Source organism: Pteropus vampyrus, unplaced genomic scaffold, assembly GCF_000151845.1.
Source record: "Pteropus vampyrus isolate Shadow unplaced genomic scaffold, Pvam_2.0 Scaffold396, whole genome shotgun sequence".
Classification (NCBI taxonomy): domain Eukaryota; kingdom Metazoa; phylum Chordata; class Mammalia; order Chiroptera; family Pteropodidae; genus Pteropus; species Pteropus vampyrus.
The window spans coordinates 680683-689879 of NW_011889177.1; the positions used below are offsets into that span (position 1 = coordinate 680683).

General features: G+C 62.3%; 1 protein-coding gene across 1 annotated transcript in view; it reads right to left on the reverse strand.

Annotated features, from left to right (window-relative positions):
- The window catches only part of VIPR2 (vasoactive intestinal peptide receptor 2), a 27006-nt gene that overhangs the window by 4172 nt on the left and 13637 nt on the right, over positions 1–9197 (reverse strand). Inside the window, exons 5-6 of the mRNA XM_011380599.2 lie at positions 5777–5874; positions 3058–3199 (exon numbers count right to left, since the gene is read on the reverse strand). Coding sequence (XP_011378901.1) covers positions 3058–3199; positions 5777–5874 — 240 coding nt within the window. The remainder of the gene's footprint in view (positions 1–3057; positions 3200–5776; positions 5875–9197) is intronic.

Below are 9197 nucleotides of genomic sequence, written 5' to 3' on the forward strand. Positions count from 1 at the left end.
CACGTGCACCTTTCGAGCCCACAGCGTCACTCCCGAGCTCCGTCTTGCAGAAGCGGGAGCAGCTCTGCACCAGGGCACGTGTGAGTGACGCGCGCAGTCCAAGGGCTGGTCAGACACACGCGTCGCACCCCACCGGACCCGTGCCGGGGGCTTGGAGGGTGTCCTCGATGTCCTGCGTGAGGGAAAGCCATGCGGGAGAAGTGCTCAGGACGACTCCGTTTTCGTGGTGGGATCGTGAAAATGCTGTCTCTGCATTTCCCTCCACTTGCTTGTCCACCATCAACGCGCTGTGGGGACCGGAGGTCTGGGGAGTGACAAGCCCTCTGCCAATGTCGTCATCTTCAGCTTGACCACGAGCGGTGTCCCTCGGAGCCTCTGGGACCACCCAGACAGCACGCCGGAGTTGGGCCCAGGCCAGCTGGCCGTTAGCGTTAGCGGCAGGTCGCCCACCAGGCCTGTCCCCTCCCCCACCGCACCTGGGGGGGCGTTGAGGGGCGTGCGCCCTGCATTTGGCCAGGGGCTCCTGCGGGAGGCCGACCCCAGGCAGCCATCTGGTGGTTTCCTCCAGGCCACAGTGGTTTCTGCAGGAGGCAGAGGGGCCTAACAGCCCTGAGCAGGGGGAGGGGCGGGGGCTCTGTGTCCTGGTCAGACTCAGGGTCAGGGTCAGACCACGGCCTCCAAGGCCCCAGGAGTAAGCTGGGTGCCACACCAAGTGCCTGTCCCCGGGCCCTGGAGCGTTCCCATGAGCGAGGAGCTGCCGCTCAGGAGCAAGGACAGTGCCCGATGCTGGGGCAGGCGGGCACCCAGGTGGGCCTGACCACGGGGCCAGAGGTGAGCACCAGGCGGCAGAGACGCACACATGGCAACGCCTCTGTCCTTTCCACAGCTGCACTGCCCTCGGGACACGGGGTCCTGAGCCAGCAGCCCCTCCAGAGTGGACCCTACACAGGGCGGAAGCCTCTGAAGGGTGTGACCCTCTGTGTGTGCTGCACACGTGTGCCTGTGTGTGCGGGTCAGCGCCTGTGCGTGCTGACAGCTGTCACTCGCTGAGCTCCTGGCAGGCCCATTCTGACCTGGGCTGTGGGCTGGCCGGGCTGGGCAGCTTGAGGGCACAGACTGCCTGTGTGCCCCGGTCCCCTCCGGAGCTGACCCCAGGGCCCCACGCTGTCCAGGCCCAGGGAAGGGGTGGCCAGCCCTGGCGAGAAGCCCTCTCTGGGTAGAAAAGAAGCTCTGTCACATCCTCCAGGACCTCTGCCCCTGCTTGGGGGCTGCCCAGGTGTTCTGCTTGGGAGAATAATGTTTGGCCACACCAAGTTGGGAACAAAAATGTCCCAAAAACTCGACTGAAAAAGGACATTTCCCCTTGCTCCCCATGCTCGGTCTGACTAGGCTTCTGACTGACAAATTTTCTCAGAACCTCCTGGAGGGAACAAGGGGACAACTGTGTCCTCCCAGCCCCCTCTCATGGTGACATCTGCACTTACAGCTCTGGGGACCACGGGGCTCCTGCTCCCGACTTCCCAAACCTCAGTCCTCAGGACGGGGCTGCGAAATGCAGGGCTGAGGTCGGAGCCCTGAGCACGAGCCCACCAGCCGTGAGGCCTGGCCCACCGTGGGGTCCCCTCAGCTCCGTGGCCTCCCTCACAAAGTGCACAGACTGTCTCGAAGGTCACCGGGCACCCACCAGCGGTGCCTTTGCAGACAGGCTGGGCGTCCCAAGCACAGGTCATGGCGGGGTCAGTGGTCCCCATGGGGCCATGGCGGGGTTCAGCCTGAGCGCTCCCGTCCCTCAGGCGGGGGCAGTGGCCCTGTCTAGCAGCAGGACAGCGATGACGGCGCTGCTCCAGGGCAAACGCCGGGTCCCTAGTCCTTAATAACTAGGTGAGAAGGGGCTTCTTGGGGCAGAGCTCTCCAAGGGCGTGATGGGGCTTTCCGGGAGGAACGTGCGTCCCTGCTCCTGGCTCAGCCTCGTGGGGACACTGGCCTCCGTGTGGGGTGGGGCTGGCCGCGTGCACATCTTCCTTATCGCATGGGGCCCCTTTTATCAATTCAGTGCACGCGCATCGGGAGCCAGTTCTCCCCAGAATGCATGTGCTTGCAGGCCCATGGGAGCCGACGTCCGTCATGCCCGACCCGTCCTGGCCTGTGGGAGCCGACGTCCGTCACACCTGACCCGTCCTGAGCGGAGCCAGCCGAGGGTCCACACAGTCAGAAGGTGAGAGGAGCCAGCTGCAGAGGCGCCAATCAAATCGGATGGCGCCGGGCCCCCAGCGCCTGGCAGGGCTCCCAGTGACACTGTGCAGGGAAAACCCTCGGGCGGCTTGTGGATGGCGGCTCAGTGTTGCCAGACTCGACGGAAGTCAGTCCTGCAGACCCGCTAACCAAGCCACGGGCAGAGCCATGGCACAGAACGGCACATGGCGTCCGTGGACACCTGGTCTCCTGTCAAATGCCAGCCCAAGCGTCTCCGTAGTCACAAGGGCTCCCGGCAGGTGCTGCCCAGGTGACCTCCTCTCGCGGCCGTGGAGGCGCCTGCCGCTGGGAGCCTGGGCGGTTCTGGGGGCGGCGGCAGCACTGTGCCCCATCCGCATCAGTTTCCCAGCCGGGCTGCCGCTGGCCACTCCTGCTGGCTCCTCCAGCAGGCACTGGGACTCCGGTGGGCTCGGCGCTCACGCCCCACCTCCCAGCCTGGGGCCCGCTCACCCGTCCGCTTCTCGCCCATCTCAACGGCCCCCAGGCCCGCTCTGAGCCCCTCCCCCTGGCCAGGACCTCCGGACCTTGTGCACCAGCTGTGGACTTCGCCACGGAGAACCATGGGGTCAGAGGTGAGAGAAGCGGAGCGGAGGGGGCTGGAGCTGGCGCTGGTGAAAGCGCCCCTCCACGCACGCGCACGCACGCAGGGACGCCCCTCCACGCACACGCAGGGACGCCCCTCCACGCACACGCACGCAGGGACGCCCCCTCCACGCACGCGCACGCACGCAGGGACGCCCCTCCACGCGCACGCACGCAGGGACGCCTCTCCACGCACACGCACGCACGCAGGGACGGCCTTACCCAGGAGGACGGCTGGTCCGGGCAGTGCAGCGTGCTCGAGCTGGAGTACAGCACCTCGTCCTTGACCAGCACCGAGATGGCCCGCAGGATGAAGGACAGGAACAGGTTCAGGTGGATGTAGTTCCGGGTGCAGTGCAGCTTCCTGGGGGGCGGGGGGCAGGGAGATGAGCAAACTGCTCTGTGAAGCCAGCGAGCTTGCCGAAGCAAGACGAACGAGCGGAATCAGTTCCTCCCAAGAAACAGAAATGGAAGAGCAGAAGCAAGTGCCTAGGGGCAGCCATCGAAAGGCGTGGGGGACCTCACTGGGAAAACCACAGGACGGTACAGAAAGAAATAGAGCGCCCAGCGGAGGGGACCATGGCCGTCAGCGCGGTCACCTCCCCGCCCCCTTCCTCCTCCGCGTGCTGCCGCCTGCGTCCACCCAACAAGTCCATTTGCCGAGTTCTTCGCTGTGCATGTCACTCATCGCTCTTTTCTAAACGTCCCCTCCAGTGTGGCTCTCCGGACGGGTGGCAGGGGAACGGAAAGGTGTGGCTGGCACGTGAGCCAGGCCAACCTGCCCCTCAGAGATGGCATCAGGGACCCTGCCAGCTCCCGAAGGAGGGCGTGGTGCCGGTGGCCCCGCAGCAGGCCCCGCACACCTGCTTGGCCACCGGGGCGTGGCATGTCCCTCCTTTGGCTGGCGGACCAGACCACCAGAGTGCCCACCTGCGGGTGGCGCTGTGGCGCTAGTTATGAACACACGGAGCGCGGGTGGCCTGCGTGGGCGTCACCACCTCACTCCTGGGCCTTGCGGGTTCACAGCTGCTTCGTCTAGTGCCTGGGCCACAGCGAGCACTCAGGGGTGGCAGCTGCTGGGGCCACCCGCGACTCCCACACAAAACCAGGCCGTGGGCCAGCTCGCCGAGTCCTCGTCACACTTTGGGGTAGAATGCCCCCTTCTGTATGTGCAGAGTGAGGACACAGTCACCTGCTACTTCTCGGTGCCTGGGCCATGATGGAGAGCCAGCGCTCGTGACAGCAGAACCCCCCCAGTGGTCGCCAGGACAATGAAGCAGGGTCTTCTCAGCTGCAAAGTTTAGAATCCAGTCACCGGCACAGCTGCCCAGGGGCTGGCGTTGGGCAAGCGAGCGCATATGACAGACGGAGCGGGAAAGGGACAGTGTCTTTGTCGTGTGCATAGCCGAGAAGGGTTCCCAGCCGTGGAGCTGTTCCTGGCCATCGTCACACACGGACTCAGCAGCGGGTCGACGTCCTTTCTAACTAAGATGTGCCACCAGCAGGTGACTAACAACGACCATGTCCAGAGAGTTGTGTCGACACCCGTAACACCCTTTGAAGTTCTCTTAAAGGAGCACATCCACATTTTTGGTAATTCCAAGATGCTCTCAGGCTGGCTCATTAAATGTGCCACCAAGGACGAATCGGAGGATAAACCGCCAATGTCAAGAACAGGGGTTGTTCAGCTGTTTAAGAATAAGCTGAAAATTTCCTGGTTCAAGTTATGTCGGCCAGCTTACCTCCCTGGATGTTTGGTTTTTTTTGTTTTTTTTTTTTTATCTTTAACAACTTGAAAATTTAAAAATACATAGTAAAATATAGAAGATAGAACAACAAATACTAACATTGTATCAAGGCTTTTTAAAGACCTGGAATCTGGCAGATATTCCTCACATTTTCAAAGCACGGTTCTGGGTTAAAGGTACTGACTTACTCTTCCTGAGAACGGTCAGCCACCTGCTACAGGTGACACGCCTGAAAAGTGAAAAGTGTAATTTAATTACATTTGCTGGATTTCTCAGCTGTATTCTTCACGAAGCTTTACTCATTTATTTTACTTTCAAAGACAGGTCCCTTCATGGGCTATTTGTTAGGTTCTAAAGATAGACATTGATTTTATCTGAATATTGGTCAACATTTGAATTATACTTTAGCAAAGAGAAATGAGATGTGTGGTGATCAAAACCCTGTTAAAATAAGCCAAACATCACCCATTTTATTTAGTGCTAGTGATGCCTAAGACATGGATTTCACCCTAAATGCGCTCGTTAGCTTTTCCAAGACAGAATCGTGTATTCTGGGCCTGAAGCCTCTACGCTCCGACCGCGCCCAGCCGGCTGTGCCACGTATGTTGTTAGTTGCCAACGGCGGCTGGGTCAGGTCCCAGGTGGGGGTGGGACTCTAACCTCGATGCCGGGGAAAGAGAGGCAAAGCCTAGCGTGCCTTCCGCATGCCGTGCTTTGAAAATGTGGGGTACGTCTTCCACTAGCACTGCACATTAAGGAATTTGTCCAAAGTCACACAGCTACGGAGAAGCCACCCCGGGCTGAGCCCAGGCAGTCTGCCTGGTGCCTCGTGCTGGGGATCACATCGCTGTGTCTTGCGGTCGAGCGTGGACGGCCCACGGGGGTGCTTCTGAGTGGCAAGTACAACACTATGTGGCTTCTGCATTTTCCAAGCACCTGCGAAGTGGCCATATTTGGTAAGTCGACGGAATGCTCAGCGAGGCCAGGACCACCGCCACACGTGAGGGACGCAGGGCGTTCCGGTAACAGCATCGGCACTGGTGACTCGTTGACGCGGCGTCTTGGGTGCTGTGTCCGCTCGGCACAGAGAGGCTCAAGGCAGCGATCTTCTCTCTTCTGATGGATTAGGTGGCTAAATGGATACTTCCCCCATCTCGAATTCAGTTGCAGAATTGCTCATTTCTGCTACTCACCTGAAGAGGCAAAGAATTATGCTCCCCGTTGCAAGGGAGATCAGAGAGACGCTGTAGCCCAGGGTGTAAATGGCCTTCACCAGAACATAAAACGTGATCTACAAAGAAAGAAAAAGCACCTGTGAGCTTTTGGTGGCAGCCTGGGACCGAGGGACCGTCCCCAGACCTGAGGGTGCCGTTCCCTGCACGACGGCTCTCGGCTGCTGAAAACCACGAGCCGCCTTCACCCCTCCTCCTCGCTGAGCCAAAACCGCTGCCTCCGTAAACGCCCACCTTTCTCCTGCAATTCACTGTGAGTGACCCTGGCGCCCCACGCCTCCACCTGTACCACAGACAACGACAGCCTTTCAGTGACACGTGACCAAGAACCTGGGCAGCAGGAGGCCCTGAGGTTTCAGGGGAGGGTCTGGGACCATGTCGAGGGGACAGAGAAAACAGCAAGCAGGTACCAGGACCAACTGGACCACGCCAGGTGTCAGCGTAACAGAGCCACGGCCTGCTCTGTTCCCTGCCACGGCTGCCGGCCCTCGCCAAGGGCCAAGTCCTCCCAGGATAAGCTCAGGTGTGGATCCTGGCCTCAGGCTCACAATGACCCACCCTCGGGTCTTCCTGAGACCAAGGGGACAGCAGGGCTGTGGCTCTGCTCTCCGAACCGTCACTGGTCACCGACAGACAGCGGGGGGCGTGTGGCTGCATCTCCGCCTGTGGATGAGACGCTGTAATCCCAAGGGAGCAGCCTCTAAGTTACTGAAGGTCTGACATCCGGAAACGAGAGTGACCTGAAAACCCTGCCTGCAGCCGACTGAGCCGCAGCGGCTGACCACGTGGTGAACTCTGGCCGTGGGGACCAGACTCGCCCGGTCTCAGCTTCCCATTGGCCGTATGAATCTAATGACAGCTGGTCGGGTCCCTGGCATGTGGCCCTGTGAGAGCCTGGAGCTTCGTGACAAGGACACATTTCCATGTCGGAACCACCCAGGCGAGGAGGGCCTCGGTGTCGGATGCTCCACGACCTGTGGTTCTGCTATTGATCCTGCGCAGACACTCGCTGTGTATTTTGTGTTTTTAACGCCGCTTTCTTTTTCTCAAAGCCGGCCCTTGAATCAGAGTGCCTCGGGCCCCCTGGCCATCCCCGGTGGTACAAGAAGGAAGGAGGTGCTGGGGGTCGCAGAGCCGTGGGGGCTGCTGCCAGGGAGAGGCTGTGGGCGCCAGGCGGGGCTGCAGGCGGAGGGGCCAAGAGGTGTCTCAGGCGTGTCAGGGGGCTTGTCACTCTACAGTTTCGTGGGCAAGATGCTGCAGAGCCACCTGTTACAAGTGTGAGGCGGCTCCACTTGTGACCGTACTTGGGACTGTCACCAACGCACAGATCGGGGGGAAGGCAGCAGCATCCAGGACGCTTCCCTCGTCGCACATCCGAGCATGTGTGCCAGGGCAGGTGGAGCTGGGGACAGACGCCCCGCCCCTGCTCGCCTCCGAGTCCGCAGGCGAACCCGCACCCTGTCCCAGAAGGGGCCGCTGGCTGCTCCCTGCCGGCCTGTCCCTGGGCTGCCTCCTGGCGTCCCGCCAGTGTGCTGAGCAGGTGCTGATCCTGTCTTGAGCTCCAGCTCCAGGACATCACACCGGGCCCTGGGGACACCCCTCACCTCCCCCCCCCTGCAAGAAACAGCCCTCGCTCTCCGCAGCGTGTGCCCCACCCCTGTGAGATCGCAGTGCCCTCCCCGCCGGTCTTGCCTGCGTCCCCTCCCCGATGGCAGTCTTGCTTCACCTCTCCTTTGTCTCCCGCTCCCACGTGCCCCCCGTGCCCCCTCCTGGAAAACTCGCCCTTCACTGGCGCACAGTGGGCATCTCGCTCCAGGTTCGTGGAGGTCGGCTGGCAGTGGCCATAGGCCGTGTCCGTCTGCTGCCCCCGTGAGTCACGGCCATGCTCCTGGCAGTAGAGTTGTGGCTCTGCAGACTCACTCTGGCGGCTGCATTTCTGGTTACTTCTGTGTTTCCCAGCTTGCAGCATCCCTGGGAGACTACAGACCGGGGACACTGGGCAGCAGGTGGGGACTGAGGGGGAGCCCGGCCTGAGGAAGCATCTGGCCTGACGCCAGAGCAAGCAAGGGCCACATCCACGGACGCGCTGCAGCTGGACGGCCCGAGGCTGGCGGGCGCCGAGGCCTCGTGTCCCTACAGCCTGCTTTCCCAGTGGAACTTGGAGGGGGCTGGGGGGCCGCAAACCCTCCTAATGGGACCAAACCCTCCGTCCAGCCATGGAGAGACAGAAGGCCCGAGGCGAAAGCGCCCCTCACGGAAGGGCCCTGGAGGCTGGCTCTGGTGGCACGCAGAGGGCCAGGCACAGACGGGGTGCTCCCGAGCCACGCCCGCTGGCCACAGGGTCTCTGGGCCCACATGAGGACCAGCCCGGCAGGGCATCTGCGGCATCCTGAGTGCCTCACCCCACGTGGCCAGTCCCGGGCTCCTGTGCAGGCCGACTTGTTGTCCCTGGAACTGAGTCCACTTGGAAACCAGCAGAGGCTGCGCACACAGCTCTGGGGCGGCGTCCAGCTGTGTGGCGGCAGGAAGTCCAGTCAAAACGGGGCGCGGGAGAAAAGTGCGCAGCTGACAGACGCGGTGGGGAGCTCGGGGGGCGTGGGAGGGGCCACCACCGCGTCCACCGCTGGTGGCCCGGCCGGGGCCCTGCAGCAGCGCTCCTGGCCCTTGGCCCGTCCGCCCCGCAGCTTCACCCCCGAGCAACGCCCCAGATCCCCACACGCATAGTGTCAAACGCGCGCCTGCCGCCAGGCAGAAGCATCAGCACTTCGGTTGGCGCCGCCATTGTCTTCGACGTCCTCGGGGGGACCGAGGACGCGGCGTGGCTGCCGTGATCGGCCGCGATCTCGCCATGCTCCCATCCCTCTACAGCCACGTGGGGTTCTGTCCCCCAGGACAGTCGGGACAGTGGAGTGAGCGGGGGGGACAGTGGAGTGAGCGGGGAGGACGAGGCCAGCCCCCTACAGGGACCCGACAAGGCTCTGAATAAACGCCGAGGTGAGGTCCGTCTCGGAGCAGAGGAGGTGCAGCCGCCACCGCAGACGGGGGGACAGATGGGACAGCACGAAGACCGCAGAGCCCCCCCCACCCCAGTTCTGCAGAGCATGAGACACTCCTGGCCCCTGCGGCCTGTCTCCTGGTCCCCAAAACGGTTAGACCGCGTCCAGCCGGGCCACTGGGGCAGGTGAAACCAGGTCCTCCTGGTGGGGCCGGGGAGCCCCTCCTTCTGCAGACACGGCTGAGGCTGGGGCTACACTCTGCACACCCCGAAATCTCGCTCCAGGGCCCACAGGCCATCTGGTCTCGGTGTTCTCGAGAGCCAGACGGCAGCTAGGGACAACGGGAATTGGGGTCGCTCACATCGTGCCTGGAATTGCTGAGTCGA